The 20,000-nt window shown below is 40.1% G+C and overlaps 1 protein-coding gene across 1 annotated transcript in view; it reads left to right on the top strand.

Moving 5' to 3' along the window:
- Positions 1-20,000, top strand: part of kidins220b (kinase D-interacting substrate 220b) — a gene marked incomplete at its 3' end in the record, with an annotated part of 139,192 nt that overhangs the window by 10,084 nt on the left and 109,108 nt on the right. The window contains exons 5-9 of the mRNA XM_083643338.1: positions 1,862-1,960; positions 4,143-4,244; positions 4,405-4,503; positions 5,760-5,957; positions 6,129-6,227. Of these exons, the coding sequence (XP_083499464.1) occupies positions 1,862-1,960; positions 4,143-4,244; positions 4,405-4,503; positions 5,760-5,957; positions 6,129-6,227 (597 nt within the window). The remainder of the gene's footprint in view (positions 1-1,861; positions 1,961-4,142; positions 4,245-4,404; positions 4,504-5,759; positions 5,958-6,128; positions 6,228-20,000) is intronic.

The following is a 20,000-nucleotide window of genomic DNA, read 5'->3' as shown; positions in this document are numbered from 1 at the left end:
AAGCTAAGGAAAATGTGGGGGGCTTGTGTTTGAATTGAAATGTGTGAAAAAGAAGGAAATAATGAAAACTAGACATTATGGAGTGCCTAATGGGAAACTAGACATTATGGGGGTACCTAATGGAAAACTAGACATTACGGAGTACCTAATGAAAAACTGGACATTATGACGGGGGTGCTGAAAAGAAAAGACTGGTTGTTGGGGAATTATAATTTGATGTGGTGATGGGAAAAATGTTGTGTTGGTGTGTTTTGGTACAGGGGGATATGTGTGGGTTGTGGGTGTCGACGTGGGCGTCGAGCTAATGTTGGGTGAGGAGTATGTAACGTGTTTGGGTAATCCAGGTATTACCTGTAATGTGATGTGCAACCTAAGTGTCCGGATCGCAGCTAGGAACTGATGTGTGTGGGTGTGTTCCTAGGGGGAAGGGGATATATGTGACCAGCGGCCGGGGCGGAAGCCAGTCAGTGCCATGCGGGCGAGCAGACCGGTTGTGGTGTCTAGAGCTAGCGTTGTGAAGCTAGCTGCTAGGAGCTAAGGAAGCCAGTCAGGCCAGGGTGGGCGAGCTGACCGGGTGGTTTAGAACTAGCAGCGAAGCTAGCTGCTAGGAGCGTGTATTGTGAAGACAAGAATAAAGAGCCTGTACCAACTTCAAGTCTCCAGTTCCTTGGACAAATACCCACTTCGTTACAATATATATTAACCGAGATATAGAGCTCTATATCTAACTAAACAGTTGCCTTGGGGAAAAAATGGTGTCACGGATTTCCCCCCCTTCTCATTCAGTGCCGAAATGCATTCTGGGCAGTGTTGAATTATCGTACCAGAGGGTCAAAATGTTCATTGTTGGAGGTGAATGATCATACAAATACCATAATAATTATCGTACAAATACGATTATTACAGTAAATACAGTAGCCTGAGCGACGTCACAGGTGTTATCTGCCCAGATGGCTTTTTTTTGTGAGCACGTGCATTTATAATGCCACCTTTATCTCCATATTTCTTCCCTGGGGGCATGTTTTAATTTTGTTTTTGTCTTTTGGAGGTATTTTCACGAGAATATTGAGCCCAAACTGTAAATTCCTGCACCACGCTGTTTAATGTCTGAACTTGTTGGCTGGTTGTAAAATCCCGTGTTCCTCTAAATAAAGATAGTTATCGTTATGTTGTCGTTGTGCTTGTTGTTCCTCTAAATAAAGATAGTTATCGTTATGTTGTCGTTGTGCTTGTTGTTCCTCTAAATAAAGATAGTTATCGTTATGTTGTCGTTGTGCTTGTTGTTCCTCTAAATAAAGATAGTTATCGTTATGTTGTCGTTGTGCTTGTTGTTCCTCTAAATAAAGATAGTTATCGTTATGTTGTCGTTGTGCTTGTTGTTCCTCTAAATAAAGATAGTTATCGTTATGTTGTCGTTGTGCTTGTTGTTCCTCTAAATAAAGATAGTTATCGTTATGTTGTCGTTGTGCTTGTTGTTCCTCTAAATAAAGATAGTTATCGTTATGTTGTCGTTGTGCTTGTTGTTCCTCTAAATAAAGATAGTTATCGTTATGTTGTCGTTGTGCTTGTTGTTCCTCTAAATAAAGATAGTTATCGTTATGTTGTCGTTGTGCTTGTTGTTCCTCTAAATAAAGATAGTTATCGTTATGTTGTCGTTGTGCTTGTTGTTCCTCTAAATAAAGATAGTTATCGTTATGTTGTCGTTGTGCTTGTTGTTCCTCTAAATAAAGATAGTTATCGTTATGTTGTCGTTGTGCTTGTTGTTCCTCTAAATAAAGATAGTTATCGTTATGTTGTCGTTGTGCTTGTTGTTCCTCTAAATAAAGATAGTTATCGTTATGTTGTCGTTGTGCTTGTTCAGGGTGGCTGGACGGCTCTGATGTGGGCGGCGTATAAAGGCCGAGTCGACGTCAGCACCGTCCTGCTGGAGCAGGGAGCCAACCCCAACACTACGGGACAGGTAACACACACACGCACGCACGCACACGCGCACGCACACGCACACACACACACATTGAACCCCAGTACTACAGCACAGTAGCCTGTACTACGAAGCTAGTTTAATGCCTTATCCGAGTAAGTTTGAGTTTAAACCTGGTTTAGCCGTACTACAAAGCAAGTTAACTTTCAATCACCATGGCAACTGACGCTGCAAAGCTAACCTGGTCGCGACCAGGTTAGCTTCAGAGGATAAGATCAAAATCCATGACAGACCCATATAATCGGCTCTCTGGAGTCACTCACCGTTCATATAAGATCGCCATATGAAAAATAGATTGCAGTCAACTGAGAATATAACAAGAAAAACATTTGTGGCTCTGTAGGCTACATAATTAAATTAAGCCTACTTACCACTTTATGTCTTAACAGCTCAACGATGCGTGGAGAAATATGATCACTAATCACCGCTGCGCATATCATGAATGGACCCTCAAATGGAGTGAGGGTGATATTCTCCTACATGCCAGAAAAGCCTATACATATAAAATAGATATGGGATAAATATGGATAGCCCCAATACTAAATATGCAGGCTATTCTTGCATCTTTCAGCTGGAAGTGTCCTGTAGGCTGTATGCCAATATATGAGCAAAAATAGGCTAGTTTTTATCAATGATAATATGCCCGCATCGTCTCAATTCAGTTCAGCAGTTTTCTCTTTTATAGTAGGCTATTAGGCTTTATACTAGGCTATTTTATATATGAATTATTCGATCAGTGCAACCACACACATGAGTGATAGAGATCATTATTCATTGAGCATGCGTTTCTAAATCTATGGTCTAAATAGGCTTACAGATTGTGGAAATGTATAGACTGAGACTGCTGTATCAATGTATGCAGCTGTATCAGACAGAAATCGCTGATCAAAGTAGCCTAAATCAAATGACTGATGTGAATACAAGCTGCTGCTTTAGACAGCCCTTCAGCAGACTATCCAACGCGGATTTTCATTCTGACATTAAATCGCGGATACATTAAATATCCGCTAAAACTCTGATCATGCACTGCGCTTTCATGGAACGAGGAAATGGGTGTGGAAATGGGTGTGGGCGTGGATCAACTCAGCTGTTCATAATGTGATTGGCCAGCGCACCTCTTTCGCGTGGACGCGCGCCTGTGCACGAGCGAAAAACGTGCGCGTGCACAGGCAGATCCCAGGTCCACTTACCTAGTAAAAAACCAGCGTCGTAGTATCAGTTAACTAGATAGCTTTGATCCTGTTCAGTCAAACCAGATCAAAGGGACTTATCGCGGATCTGTTAAACTAGTTTCGTAGTACAGGGCTCAGGTAACACACACAAAAATGCAAATGTGTTGTCAGCCGGTTAACTTTTGGACTAATTGAGTTGAATTGAATGGTTCAGTTTTTCCACTGCCTCCTGTTCAGACAGCTTCCATTATGAGAGGGGAAAGAGATCAACACACCAAAGCAATAACAGCATCAACTATTGGCCGAGTTATTATTATGACTTTGTTTTGCTCGTTAGAGCTCTGAACCAAACTGACTTTTTTTCCTGATTTCCCTACGTTTTGGCCAATTCCCTGTTACGGTGTTCCTAGTCATTCATTGCTCCAACCTTGACAAACTGAACATGAACAAACTTGTTAAGGTTCAGAGCTCGTTAAGGGTTCAGAGCTCGTTAAGGTTCAGAGCTCGTTAAGGTTCAGAGCTCGTTAAGGTTCAGAGCTCGTTAAGGTTCAGAGCTCGTTAAGGTTCAGAGCTCGTTAAGGTTCAGCGCTCGTTGAGGCCCACTAAGCACCAAATTAATAACTAAGGATTCCTAGTTTGCAAGTTCTGGGTCCAGGTTCCCTCCCAGACTGGCCCGCTCTCTCTCTCTCTCTCTCTCTCTCTCTCTCTCTCTCTCTCTCTCTCTCTCTCTCTCTCTCTCTCTCTCTCTCTCCCCTCTCCCTCTCTCTCCCTTTATCCTTCTCCATCTCTCTCACTCCCTCTCTCACTCTCTCCCTCTCACTCTCTCCCTCTCTCTCCCTTTATCCTTCTCCATCTCTCTCTCTCTCTCTCTCTCTCTCTCTCTCTCTCTCTCTCTCACTCTCTCCCTCTCTCTCCCTTTATCCTTCTCCATCTCTCTCACTCCCTCTCTCACTCTCTCCCTCTCACTCTCTCTCTCTCTCTCTTTGCAGCAGTACAGTGTGTACCCCATCATCTGGGCAGCAGGTCGGGGTCACGCTGACATCGTCAAGCTGCTGCTGCAGAGCGGGGCCAAGGTCAACTGCTCTGACAAGGTGACAGACCCACAGACAGACATGGCTAGCCCAGAGTCTTTTACAACACAAAGCAAATAGTAATTAGTGAATAGTAATTAGTAACACATACTAAATAATTGTTTCCTGTGTGTGTGTGTGTGTGTGTGTGCGTGTGTGTGTGCGCGTGTGTGTGTGTCAGTATGGCACCACCCCTCTGATCTGGGCGGCGCGCAAAGGACACTTTGACTGTGTGATGCATCTGCTGGAGAACGGCGCCGACGTCGACCAGGAGGGGGCGGTATGTACTCACTGATGAGGAGTCGTGATGACGTCGCTGATGTTCGTTTTTGCTCTGGCCCACTTGAGAGCAAATTGGGTCGCATCATGTGGCCCGTGAACTAAAAGGAGTTTGGCCACACCCCCTGGTTCCAACAAATACAATCAAGGCAGAGCGCTTTTTGCTTGTTTGTTTCTTTGTTTTGGCCTTATTATACCATAATGATAGTAGGTTGAGCCAGACTCTCTGGACGAGCGAATCGAAGAACTTTTTCTCTTAATCTTCTTAATAATAATATCAAGTCAAGTCAAGTCAAATTTTATTTATATAGCACCTTTCATACACAAAGGCAATTCAAGGTCCTTTACAAAAAAAAAAATCGAAAAAACAAGCAGCAAAGCAATGCACATATAAAAAACACATAAAAAACACAGCCGAAAATATATACTCAAATTAACAAACATGAAACATTATTTCTGTTTTAAATAAGTTACAAGGCATTGTTCAGTATTATTATTACATGTACAGTCCATTTGTTGGAAATGTACAGGGAAAAAAAATTAAAAATTACAGGCCGAGAGAGGCAGTAGTTTAGTAGCAGTTAAAAGCAAGAGTAAACATAAAGGTCTTTAGCTTGGATTTAAAAATAGGCAGAGTAGGGGCAGATCTAATGTGTTCAGGGAGTTTGTTCCAGTTATGAGAGGCATAGTGGGAGAACGCGGCTTCACCATGTTTTGATTTGGTCCTCGGGACAATTAGTAGACCAGTGCCTGAAGATCTCAGGGATCTGGATGGTTCATAGTGTAGAAGCATTTCAGAGATGTAGTGTGGGCCTGACCCGTTGAGAGATTTGTAAACTATTAGCAGAATTTTAAAGTCTATTCTAAGATTTACTGGCAGCCAATGCAGGGATTTGAGAACTGGTGTAATGTGTTCAGCTTTCTTGGTTCTTGTTAGAACTCTAGCAGCCGCATTCTGAATGAGCTGTAGTTGTTTAATAGCTTTTTTGGGAAGACCATTGAAAAGACTGTTGCAGTAGTCTAGCCTGCTAGAAATGAAAGCATGAATTAGTTTTTCAAGATCTTGTTTGGACATATAGCCTCTAATCCTTGCTATGTTTTTTAGATGATAGAAGGCAGATTTTCTTATAAGCTTGATGTGGGAGTTGAAATTTAGATCAGAGTCAATAATAATGCCAAGATTTTTTACCTGGACCTATTGCGTATTTCTGGGAAATGTGGTGTGAGGAGCTGAGCCCATGATGTGTCCCTGTGCAGAACTCCATGACGGCGCTGATCGTGGCGGTCCGCGGCGGCTTCACGGACGTGGTCAAGGAGCTCCTGAAGAGGAACCCCAACGTCAACATGACCGACAAAGATGGCAACACGGCGCTCATGATCGCCGCCAAGGAGGGCTACACCGAGATCGTCCAGGACCTGCTGGACGCCGGCACCTACGTCAACATCCCCGACCGGGTGGGGAGCAACGCAACACACAGCAACAGAGCAACACACAGCAACGCACAGCAACAGAGCAACACACAGCAACAGAGCAATACACAGGAACAGAGCAACATAGTTTAGTGTGCATTGACATCATTAAATGTTGTCCTGTGTGTGTGTGTGTGTGTGTGTGTGTGTGTTTAGAGTGGTGACACAGTGCTGATAGGAGCGGTGCGGGGGGGCCATGTGGAGATCGTCAGAGCTCTGCTTCACAAATACGCCGACATCGACATCAGAGGACAGGTGAGATATGATGTCACTGTGACATCATCATCCTGCTCACTGGGGTGTGGGTGGGTGGGGGATCGGGGGGGGGGGGGGTCTATCTGTTAGTTCGCCTGTGGGTTTGTTAGTTTGTTACCCCGCGTTCCATTGACCTCAGAATTCAGAACCGGGCATGACGTCAAACCCGAGTTGACCTAGTCTGGTTAAAACCATCCGGGATCCTTGAAGTCACGTTGTGTTCTGCTCTGTGGATCCGTCTGGACCCGGAGCTGTGAGAGGAAGTGCTTTTGCTCTGCAGCAGTTTAGATGCACTGGTGGTTCTTCAGCTGATTGGACCAATAGAAGGTTTTAACTTGACAACATAAACATTGTAAATTGCTCCTAGCTTACTTCCTGTTGCAGTGTTTGCTAATACAATGCAGTAGCTGGCAGGAAATAAGCGAGGTTTCAAACTGTTGCCTAGCAACACAATTCAGTGAAAACCATCTTTACAAGTAAAGTTTGTCTTACACCCCCTCACAGCATTATTTATTTATCTATTTATTTGTTTGTTTATTTATTTATTTGACAGGGACAGTACATAAGCATTGCTACACTTAAATAAAATGCAACTGAGGCACTGTATAGGACTTCGAGCCATAGCTAATTTGCAGTCAATGGCTACGTTTACATGGACAGTTTCAATCCTCTTTAACTCAGAATTCGATCCCAATCCTCTTCAAATTTATCTTGTAAACACCTAAAGCAGAATGAAAACGGCCAATTCGATGTGAAGTCAAATTCGATGTAAGGGGGTGGTGTAGTTCGTTTCTCAATGCGATTGAAGTATTTTTCTATACATGTGAACGCATTTTCCTCTACGATCCTCTCTAACTCACTGCGGTCTTTCTGCGCATGCCTGTTGTCAGCTCTCCCTTCGAGGAAGAGCTCTGTCACACTTCAGGAAGGGAGGGGGAATCACATGGATACGTCAAACGCGTCAAACCGCATCAGACACACCCGGCCCCAGCAGCTGGCGAAACATGGCAGCTTCCAGAGTGGCTGTAGTGTTGACAGTTTCAAATGATGACAAATCAACCACTTTTGCAATATGCAATACATGTCCCGCAAGGTTTCTGAGATTAGAGGAAAGTCTGAGCTGGCGTTACGTTAAACCACCGTGGGGAGGAGGCAGCGGATTTGTTTGGCGTTAACGTTAGCTGTTGTGGTGGCTATGGCTAACTTTAGCTAGCTAGTTGTGGCTACCTTAACGTTACATGCAAGCTAACGTGAAGCTAGCTGCGGGGCAGTCATGATCTATAACGAAACGAATGCGCACATTTACATAAAAGTCAACATCACAGTGTCTTTTCTTTAATCTAGAGGCATCATTTTTCAGTCAAAAGTGAAACGGGCATGCGCAGAAAGACTGCAGTGAGTTAGAGAGGATTGAGATTGGATACTATTTTCTCTTGTAAACTCGCAGGAAATAACGATCAATGCAAATGATTTGATTCGAATGATTTCATTTCGAATTAAAAGGCCTCATGTAACCGTAGCCATTGTCCCTGGTTAGGCTTTTAGAAGGTACATACAGTAGTAAAACACTCTAAAACTAAGATGTAATGCACATAGCTATATAAAAAACACATAGGACTAATAAAACACTCTAAAACTAAGCTTTAATGCACATAGCTATATAAAAAACACATAGGACTAATAAAACACTCTAAAACTAAGCTTTAATGCACATAGCTATATAAAAACACACAGGCCTAATAAAACACTCTAAAACTAAGCTTTAATGCACATAGCTATATAAAAAACACATAGGACTAATAAAACACTCTAAAACTAAGCTTTAATGCACATAGCTATATAAAAACACACAGGCCTAATAAAACACTCTAAAACTAAGCTTTAATGCACATAGCTATATAAAAAACACATAGGACATAAAACACTCTAAAACTAAGCTTTAATGCACATAGCTATATAAAAAACACATAGGACTAATAAAACACTCTAAAACTAAGCTTTAATGCACATAGCTATATAAAAAACACATAGGACTAATACAACACTCTAAAACTATAAGCTTTAATGCACATAGCTATATAAAAAACACATAGGACTAATACAACACTCTAAAACTAAGCTTTAATGCACATAGCTATATAAAAAACACATAGGACTAATAAAACACTCTAAAACTAAGCTTTAATGCACATAGCTATATAAAAACACACAGGCCTAATAAAACACTCTAAAACTAAGCTTTAATGCACATAGCTATATAAAACACATAGGCCTAATAAAACACTCTAAAACTAAGCTTTAATGCACATAGCTATATAAAAAACACATAGGACATAAAACACTCTAAAACTAAGATGTAATGCACATAGCTATATAAAAAACACATAGGACATAAAACACTCTAAAACTAAGCTTTAATGCACATAGCTATATAAAAAACACATAGGACATAAAACACTCTAAAACTAAGCTTTAATGCACATAGCTATATAAAAAACACACAGGCCTAATAAAACACTCTAAAACTAAGATGTAATGCACATAGCTATATAAAAAACACATAGGACATAAAACACTCTAAAACTAAGCTTTAATGCACATAGCTATATAAAAAACACATAGGACATAAAACACTCTAAAACTAAGCTTTAATGCACATAGCTATATAAAAAACACACAGGCCTAATAAAACACTCTAAAACTAAGCTTTAATGCACATTAGCTATATAAAAAACACACAGGCCTAATAAAACACTCTAAAACTAAGCTTTAATGCACATAGCTATATAAAAAACACATAGGACTAATAAAACACTCTAAAACTAAGCTTTAATGCACATAGCTATATAAAAAACACATAGGACTAATAAAACACTCTAAAACTAAGCTTTAATGCACATAGTTATATAAAAAACACACAGGCCTAATAAAACACTCTAAAACTAAGCTTTAATGCACATAGCTATATAAAAACACACAGGCCTAATAAAACACTCTAAAACTAAGCTTTAATGCACATAGCTATATAAAAACACATAGGACTAATAAAACACTCTAAAACTAAGCTTTAATGCACATAGCTATATAAAAACACATAGGACTAATAAAACACTCTAAAACTAAGCTTTAATGCACATAGCTATATATAAAACACACAGGCCTAATAAAACACTCTAAAACTAAGCTTTAATGCACATAGCTATATAAAAAACACATAGGACTAATAAAACACTCTAAAACTAAGCTTTAATGCACATAGCTATATAAAAAACACACAGGCCTAATAAAACACTCTAAAACTATGCTTTAATGCACATAGCTATATAAAACACATAGGCCTAATAAAACACTCTAAAACTAAGCTTTAATGCACATAGCTATATTAAAACACACAGGCCTAATAAAACACTCTAAAACTAAGCTTTAATGCACATAGCTATATAAAAACACATAGGACTAATAAAACACTCTAAAACTAAGCTTTAATGCACATAGCTATATAAAAACACATAGGACTAATAAAACACTCTAAAACTAAGCTTTAATGCACATAGCTATATATAAAACACACAGGCCTAATAAAACACTCTAAAACTAAGCTTTAATGCACATAGCTATATAAAAAACACATAGGACTAATAAAACACTCTAAAACTAAGCTTTAATGCACATAGCTATATAAAAAACACATAGGACTAATAAAACACTCTAAAACTAAGCTTTAATGCACATAGCTATATAAAAAACACATAGGCCTAATAAAACACTCTAAAACTAAGCTTTAATGCACATAGCTATATAAAAAACACATAGGACTAATAAAACACTCTAAAACTAAGCTTTAATGCACATAGCTATATAAAAAACACATAGGACTAATAAAACACTCTAAAACTAAGCTTTAATGCACATAGCTATATAAAAAACACATAGGACTAATAAAACACTCTAAAACTAAGCTTTAATGCACATAGCTATATAAAAAACACATAGGACTAATAAAACACTCTAAAACTAAGCTTTAATGCACATAGCTATATAAAAAACACATAGGACTAATAAAACACTCTAAAACTAAGCTTTAATGCACATAGCTATATAAAAAACACATAGGCCTAATAAAACACTCTAAAACTAAGCTTTAATGCACATAGCTATATAAAAAACACATAGGACTAATAAAACACTCTAAAACTAAGCTTTAATGCACATAGCTATATAAAAAACACACAGGCCTAATAAAACACTCTAAAACTAAGCTTTAATGCACATAGCTATATAAAAAACACATAGGACATAAAACACTCTAAAACTAAGCTTTAATGCACATAGCTATATAAAAAACACATAGGACTAATAAAACACTCTAAAACTAAGCTTTAATGCACATAGCTATATAAAAAACACATAGGACTAATAAAACACTCTAAAACTAAGCTTTAATGCACATAGCTATATAAAAAACACATAGGACTAATAAAACACTCTAAAACTAAGCTTTAATGCACATAGCTATATAAAAAACACATAGGACTAATAAAACACTCTAAAACTAAGCTTTAATGCACATAGCTATATAAAAAACACATAGGACTAATAAAACACTCTAAAACTAAGCTTTAATGCACATAGCTATATAAAAAACACATAGGACTAATAAAACACTCTAAAACTAAGATGTAATGCACATAGCTATATAAAAAACACATAGGACTAATAAAACACTCTAAAACTAAGCTTTAATGCACATAGCTATATAAAAAACACATAGGACTAATAAAACACTCTAAAACTAAGCTTTAATGCACATAGCTATATAAAAAACACATAGGACTAATAAAACACTCTAAAACTAAACTCATATGCAAAGAAACAAAACAACCATTACAAGCAGTAATTGAGACACAAGGGAAATAAAGTATGTAGGCTACAGCAGGGCTATTCAACTAAATTGTTCAGGGGGCCACATTGTCAGAAACCTAAGGGACCGGGCCATTATATGTACACTTGACACAACCCGCCACCACATTTTCACAGCCGCGCTGGAACTATTATTAAATAGGGGGTGCTGTAAGGAATGGAATCTCAACGCTGCCCGAAATTTGATGTTTTTTGGACTTTTATCCATATTTAGAAGAATATTAAATTTTAAATGAACATTAGGATTATACTGTTGTTATGTCATTATTCAGTATCTTCTCCTTTTCTCACACACTTTCATGTAACCACCTGCTCTCCCTTTAGTCGTTTTACACTACAACAGACAGCAACACAGGCATAAACACTGAAATTATTATTATTATTATGGAAAACCAGATTATGATGAAAATCAAAATTTTTTTTTTAAATATATATATATATATATATATATATATATATATATATATATATATATATATATATATATATATCAAACTCTGGCGGGCCGCCAGTTGAATAGGCCTGATGTACAGCATGCAAGCCTGTGAACAGTCAGTGTTCACAGACAGTATGTCTGTGAACAGTCAGTGTTCACAGACAGTATGTCTGTGAACTTATATGTGATCTTCTTCCATTGTTAATTCAACTAGCTCGCTAACTAGTCGCTTCAGAAACTGCGCTAGGAGAGAAACAAATGGTGGTTGTCATGACAACAGAGCCAACGATGGGGTCAAAGTTGACACATTTTCAGAACAACTGACTCTGTTTCCAAAGTATATGATTGATTGGAAGTGGTTGGCTCTCACACTGAAGCAGTGGTATACATAAGCATGGCCTGTAACAGGCAGTGTGTTTGTAACACACTGCCTGTTACAGGCAGTGTGTTACAAACACACACAATTTGATGTGAATTGATGAGCCGCATGAGAATGAGCAAAGAGCCGCATGTGGCTCGAGAGCCTCGGGTTGGCCACCCGTGATCCAGTGGGTTTAAGCCTTTGTTCACACCTGGTGCTACCAATGCCTGTTTATATATAAAGATCTAATGGGTGTGATTGTTGTTTGGTTGGCCTGGCCCCAAACGGTTATACATTATGATAAATGAGACAATATCATGGCATGCATAAACTGCTGTGCTGCCTTGAGAGGTATATGTTGTCTTATTAAGCGGAAGCTATTTAAATTTGTTTTGACAGTTTTGTACAACCTCTTTACATGTCTGTCCAACTTAAGATGGGAATCTAAAATAACCTAAACATTTAAACTCATGTACTTCATCTATCTCTTTCTCATCAGCATTATGGCTTCTCTCCAGTGTGAATGTGTTCATGTCTTGTTAGGTGTCAAAGAGAACGGACGTTGAGGCTTCCCCGAACACAACTCGTCTGTGAATGTCTTGTTGATGTATGAATAGGTCACTTGAGAGACTGAAGCTGCCCTCACACTGGTCACAGGAGTATGGCTTCACTCCACTGTGATAGCATTGATGATGTGTTGTTAGGCTACCTAACTGACTGAAGCTGCGTCCACATTGCTGACAGGAGAATGGCTTCTCTCCAGTGTGAATGCGTTGATGTGTTGTTAGGTTAGCTAACACACTGAAGCTGCGTCCACATTGTTCACAGGAGAATGGCTTATCTCCAGTGTGAATGCGTTGATGTGTTGTTAGGTGAGCTAACTGACTGAAGCTGCATCCACATTGTTCACAGGAGAATGGCTTCTCTCCAGTGTGAATGCGTTGATGTGTTGTTAGGCTAGCTAACAGACTGAAGCTGCGTCCACATTGGTCACAGGAGAATGGCTTCTCTCCAGTGTGAATGCGTTGGTGTCTTTTTAGGCTACCTAACAGACTGAAGCTGCTTCCACACTGGTCACAGGAGTATGGCTTCTCTCCAGTGTGAATGCGTTGATGTCTTGTTAGGGCACTTGATTCACTGAAGCTGCGTCCACACTGGTCACAGGAGTATGGCTTCTCTCCAGTGTGAATGCGTTGATGTGTTGTTAGGTTAGCTAACCGACTGAAGCTGCTTCCACATTGGTCACAGGAGAATGGCTTCTCTCCAGTGTGAATGCGTTGATGTGTTGTTAGGTGAGCTAACCGACTGAAGCTGCTTCCACATTGGTCACAGGAGAATGGCTTCTCTCCAGTGTGAATGCGTTGATGTGTTGTTAGGCTAGCTAACTGACTGAAGCTGCTTCCACATTGTTCACAGGAGAATGGCTTCTCTCCAGTGTGAATGCGCTGATGTTGTTTTAGGGCATCTAACCGACTGAAGCTGCGTCCACATTGGTCACAGGAGAATGGCTTCTCTCCAGTGTGAATGCGTTGATGTTTTGTTAGGGGAGCTAACAGACTGAAGCTGCTTCCACATTGGTCACAGGAGAATGGCTTCTCTCCAGTGTGAATGCGTTGATGTCTTGTTAGGTTAGCTAACTGACTGAAGCTGCTTCCACATTGTTCACAGGCGAATGGCTTATCTCCAGTGTGAATGCGTTGATGTCTTGTTAGGTGAGCTAACAGACTGAAGCTGCTTCCACATTGGTCACAGGAGAATGGCTTCTCTCCAGTGTGAATGCGTTGATGTGTTGTTAGGTGAGCTAACCGACTGAAGCTGCTTCCACATTGGTCACAGGAGTATGGCTTCTCTCCAGTGTGAATGCGTTGATGTGTTGTTAGGTTAGCTAACAGACTGAAGCTGCTTCCACATTGGTCACAGGAGAATGGCTTCTCTCCAGTGTGAATGCGTTGATGTGTTGTTAGAGTAGCTAACCGACTGAAGCTGTTTCCACATTGGTCACAGGAGAATGGCTTCTCTCCAGTGTGAATGCGTTGATGTCTTTTTAGGTCACCTGACCCACTGAAAGATTTCCCACACTGCAGACAGCGGTGGTGTTTTGGTCTGTTGGTGTTTCTCTGTTTCATAGAGAAAGATATAAAGGATATGAAGTCATTACTATCTCTGACAAAGTAATTTATGATATGTAAGCATGCTAACAGACAAACATATATCTTGTTGTATGTACTGTGTAACGTATCAATTATCATATCATACAATAAATGCCATCATATTTTAGTTCATCCAGACCTGGACAACAGCAGCAGCTTTGCATTGTAAAATATCTCATCATAAATGTATGAATAACCAAGCCTTGAAGTGAGGAAACGTTAATCGTCTCGTTTAACGTTCTCTAATAGCCGGTGTCGTGTGTGTGTGTGTGTGTGTGTGTGTGTGTGTGTGTGTGTGTGTGTGTCTCTGGTGCTTGTGTGTGTGTGTGTGTGTGCGCACGTGCGTGTGTGTGAGAGAGAAGGAGAAAGTGTTACTGCAGAAACAATCTACCTTCATATAGTCTGTGGCCTGTTGTTAAATGTAGCCTATTAAGTAACACTTACAGTAGGTATTGATATACGTTGTTGTTACGTTGTAGAAAAGCTCTGGTCCAGTTGAGCAGCACTTTTGTGCACTAATATTGCCAATTTGGCACATTTTGTTTTTGAATAAAATTGTTGAATTAAAATCCACACATCTGTTTTTATCCGATTAATCGTTTAATCAAAGAAATAATCAATCTCTCTCTCTCTCTCTCAATCTCTCTCTCTCTCTCTCTCTCTCTCTCTCTCTCTCTCTCTCTATATATATATATATATATATTATTTATATATATATGTGTGTACACACACACACACACACACACACACACACACACACACATATGAATATAACTGAATATGAAAATGTTCTCACCTCTTCTGAAGAATTCATCTTTCTCACTGGCTCCTCCTCCACCAGATCTCTTCCTGCCAATCAGCTCTGACATAATCAAACAGACCCTTGGTAAGACAGGGATATAATAACAACAACAACAGTGTTGTAATAATAATAATAAATATAGCCGCAAGCGGCGATGAAGGGGTCCAAGCATGGTCAGTAAGTGTGTAGTGGTCAGTAAGGGTGTTGTGGACAGTCAGGGTGTTGTGGTCACTAAGGGCGTTGTGGTCAGCCAGGGTGTTGTGGTCAGTCAGGGTGTTGTGGTCAGCCAGGGTGTTGTGGTCAGTCAGGTCATTGTGGTCAGTCAGGTTGTTGTGGTCAGTCAGGTCATTGTGGTCAGTCAGGGTGTTGTGGTCAGTCAGGGTGTTGTGGTCAGTCAGGGTGTTGTGGTCAGTCAGGGTGTTGTGGTCAGTCAGGTTATTGTGGTCAGTAAGGGTGTTGTGGTCAGTCAGTGCATTGTGGTCAGTAAGGGTGTTGTGGTCAGTAAGGGTGTTGTGGTCAGTCAGGGTGTTGTGGTCAGTCAGGGCATTGTGGTCAGTCAGGGCATTGTGGTCAGTCAGGGTGTTGTGGTCAGTCAGGCGGTTGTGGTCAGTCAGGGTGTTGTGGTCAGTCAGGGTGTTGTGGTCAGTCAGGGTGTTGTGGTCAGTCAGGGTGTTGTGGTCAGTCAGGGCATTGTGGTCAGTCAGGGTGTTGTGGTCAGTCAGGGCATTGTGGTCAGTCAGGGTGTTGGGGTTAGTAAGGGCGTTGTGGTCAATAGGGCGTTGTGGTCAGTAAGGACATTGCGGTCAGTAAGGGCGTAGTCGTCATTCAGGGTGTTGTGGTCAGTCAGGGTGTTATGGTCAATAAGGGTCTTGTGGTCAATCAGGGTGTTGTGGTCAGTCAGGGTGTTATGGTCAATAAGGGTCTTGTGGTCAATCAGGGCGTTGTGGTCAGTCAGTGCATTGTGGTCAGTCAGGGCGTTGTGGTCAGTCAGTGCATTGTGGTCAGTCAGGGCGTTGTGGTCAGTAAGGGCGTTGTGGTCAGTCAAGGTGTTGTGGTTAGTAAGGGCGTTGTGGTCAGTCAGGGCGTTGTCGTCAGTCAGGGTGTTGTGGTCAATCAGGGCGTTGTGGTCAGTCAGGGTGTTGTCGTCAGTCAGGGTGTTGTGGTCAGTCAGGGTGTTGTGGTCAGTCAGGGTGTTGTGGTCAGTCAGGGTGTGGTGGTCAGTAAGGGCGTTGTGGTCAGTAAGGGTGTGGTGGTCAGTAAGGTCATTGTGGTCATTTTTTTTAAACGTTTTTGCTCATCGCCAAATTCACACTCAGCAGACAGCTCTCTGTGCCTGTTGTGGTTGGAGTGCAGTTCTCCTATCGCGGTGCGTGATGCATCCAGAGTGCTTTACCCAGTACACTGACTGTATGCAAGTACCTCATAGTGATGTGTCCAGAGTGCTTTACCCAGTACACTGACTGTATGTAAGTACCTCATAGTGATGTGTCCAGAGTGCTTTACCCAGTACACTGACTGTATGCAAGTATCTCATAGTGATGTGTCCAGAGTGCTTTACCCAGTACACTGACTGTATGTAAGTACCTCATAGTGATGTGTCCAGAGTACTTTACCCAGTACACTGACTGTATGCAAGTACCTCATAGTGATGCGTCCAGAGTGCTTTACCCAGTACACTGACTGTATGCAAGTACCTCATAGTGATGCATCCAGAGTGCTTTACCCAGTACACTGACTGTATGCAAGTACCTCATAGTGATGTGTCCAGAGTGCTTTACCCAGTACACTGACTGTATGAGAGTACCTCATAGTGATATGTCCAGAGTGCTTTACCCAGTACACTGACTGTATGAGAGTACCTCATAGTGATGTGTCCAGAGTGCTTTACCCAGTACACTGACTGTATGTAAGTACCTCATAGTGATGTGTCCAGAGTACTTTACCCAGTACACTGACTGTATGCAAGTACCTCATAGTGATGTGTCCAGAGTACTTTACCCAGTACACTGACTGTATGCAAGTACCTCATAGTGATGTGTCCAGAGTGCTTTACCCAGTACACTGACTGTATGAGAGTACCTCATAGTGATGTGTCCAGAGTACTTTACCCAGTACACTGACTGTATGCAAGTACCTCATAGGACCCCACTTCAAACAAACCAAACTATCCCTTTAACAAATCAACTCTCAATAAGTGTCAAACTAAATTAATGCCTGCAAAACTGTTTTCGGATTTGTGTGAGATTATGTGCAAAATAAATCAGCATTGTTTTTCGGTGGAGTTTCCCTTTAAGGCCAAAACTCTTAACATCTCTTAGTTGGCTTTAATTAAACACACAAGGATAGGAATACATTTCAAATCACATCAACACATTACTGTCACTTACAACTTACCTTCATACCGCCCTTTACATAACATTGAAAATATATTTCAGATTGTGTAAGAACGAGGAACGAGGCAGGGAGAGGCAGGAGGAAGCAGCCCTATCTGACTTCTTTCCTGTGTGTTGAAATAGAATGTAGGCCCACAGCCTGTTCAACTATAGACATTGATCACAGAACACTGAGTGTGTTTTGAAGTGTGACTTCTACATTATAGATGATCTCAGATGGTGACTGGCATCGACTACACTACAGCATGTCCAGCAAGAACACCACGAGACAATGTACACTACGTTACTTTATTTACTGTCCTCTTCTCTTTCCATTACAACTAGGCCTCTATTGTTATGTGTGGTTCTACAGAAAGAAAATACAAGATTTAAATTGCTGTTATCATACAGATGCAAATGACTTGACATAGCAACATAAATTAACTCTTATTACAAAGATTATTGCAATTGATAGGACTTACATTTACTGGAGCTGCCCGCACAGAGACTCTGAAAGTAGAAGTGACGAAGCAAATGGAACAAGCACACCACTTTCTCCTCTTCTTCCTCTTTTAGGTTTTATGGCGGTTGGCAACTTGTGTTGCATTACACTCCCACCTAGTGTTTCACATTTCACATTTCAGCTTCACATTTCAAACTACTATAATATGTGTCATCTCATCATTATAGATGATCTCAGACGGTGACTGGCATCGACTACACTACAGCATGTCCAGCAAGAACACGACGAGACAATGTACACTACGTTACTTTATTTACTGTCTACGTTACTTTATTTACTGTCCTTTACTGTCACTTTACTGTCACATAGCTATATAAAAAACACATAGGCCTAATAAAACACTCTAAAACTAAGCTTTAATGCACATAGCTATATAAAAAACACATAGGCCTAATAAAACACTCTAAAACTAAGCTTTAATGCACATAGCTATATAAAAAACACATAGGACTAATAAAACACTCTAAAACTAAGCTTTAATGCACATTAGCTATATAAAAACACATAGGACTAATACAACACTCTAAAACTAAGCTTTAATGCACATTAGCTATATAAAAAACACATAGGACTAATAAAACACTCTAAAACTAAGCTTTAATGCACATAGCTATATAAAAAACACATAGGCCTAATAAAACACTCTAAAACTATGCTTTAATGCACATAGCTATATAAAAAACACATAGGCCTAATAAAACACTCTAAAACTAAGCTTTAATGCACATTAGCTATATAAAAACACATAGGACTAATACAACACTCTAAAACTAAGCTTTAATGCACATTAGCTATATAAAAAACACATAGGACTAATAAAACACTCTAAAACTAAGCTTTAATGCACATAGCTATATAAAAACACATAGGACTAATAAAACACTCTAAAACTAAGCTTTAATGCACATTAGCTATATAAAAACACATAGGCCTAATAAAACACTCTAAAACTAAGCTCTAATGCACATAGCTATATAAAAAACACATAGGCCTAATACAACACTCTAAAACCAAGCTTTAATGCACATTAGCTATATAAAAACACATAGGCCTAATAAAACACTCTAAAACTAAGCTTTAATGCACATAGCTATATAAAAAACACATAGGACTAATAAAACACTCTAAAACTAAGCTTTAATGCACATAGCTATATAAAAAACACATAGGACTAATAAAACACTCTAAAACTAAGCTTTAATGCACATAGCTATATAAAAAACACATAGGACTAATAAAACACTCTAAAACTAAGCATTTACATATATAGCTATATAAAAAACACATAGGACTAATAAAACACTCTAAAGCCTCTTCTAAACATGGCTTATAACCAGCTGTTAGCCGGTCGGCCTGTATGTTTAGAAACAATTAGCCGCCTTATGCGCACTCCCGCAAGTGTGGATCATGACCATCTGAGACCCTAGTATAGGATCCGCATTATTGGAAAAACGGCTGTGGTTTAACACTGGCAGCTCATGATCCAGATCATGTATGTCTGAGTGGGCGGGTGGTTAAATGGCACTTTACAAACCATTAATGTCCCGGTGATCATTGTTTTCATGAATGGATGTAGGATTAGTTACGTGGCTGGATTATTTGGAAGAGAGCCAAATTAGGTGAGTAAAAGTTTAATCGTTTCTTTCTCCCCCATCTGCCAGTTTAAAAATGCAACAAGGAGATGATAGCCTACTGCATAGGCTAAAGTACCCGCTAACGTTCACGTAGCCTATTAATTAATTAATCGTTCGGGCAATCGCTTATATCAACGAATTAAACGAGCAAACTCACGGTGAAAGCGTCTTGAGGAAGAGCCTGTGTGGCTTGAAACGTCACGCTGAAATAAATCACTTCTTCTTTCACTGTCAGGTATTTTGATCCAGCACCCAACCCAGTGGGTTTTTTGGATGTGCGTGTCTTATTTATCCTCTTCATTAGCCTACTACTATAGCCTACTGCATAGGCTAAAGTACCCGCTAACGTTCACGTAGTCTATTAATTAATCGTTCGGGCAATCGCTTATATCAACGAAATTAAACGAGCAAACTCACGGTTTCCTCAAGTGCTGCAAACGGCTTGAATGGTTTATTTTCCTCCCGACCTGTCTGTCTTGTAGGCTATGTAAAAATGCAAGAGTTGCATCAGCCTATATCGAGACATATGGCCTAACTTTTGTGTGGAGAAATCGATTGAAAACTATAGTCAGATA

Source organism: Poromitra crassiceps, assembly GCF_964638095.1.
Source record: "Poromitra crassiceps genome assembly, chromosome: 9".
Classification (NCBI taxonomy): Eukaryota; Metazoa; Chordata; class Actinopteri; order Beryciformes; family Melamphaidae; genus Poromitra; species Poromitra crassiceps.
This window is presented reverse-complemented; position numbering and strand designations above follow the sequence as displayed.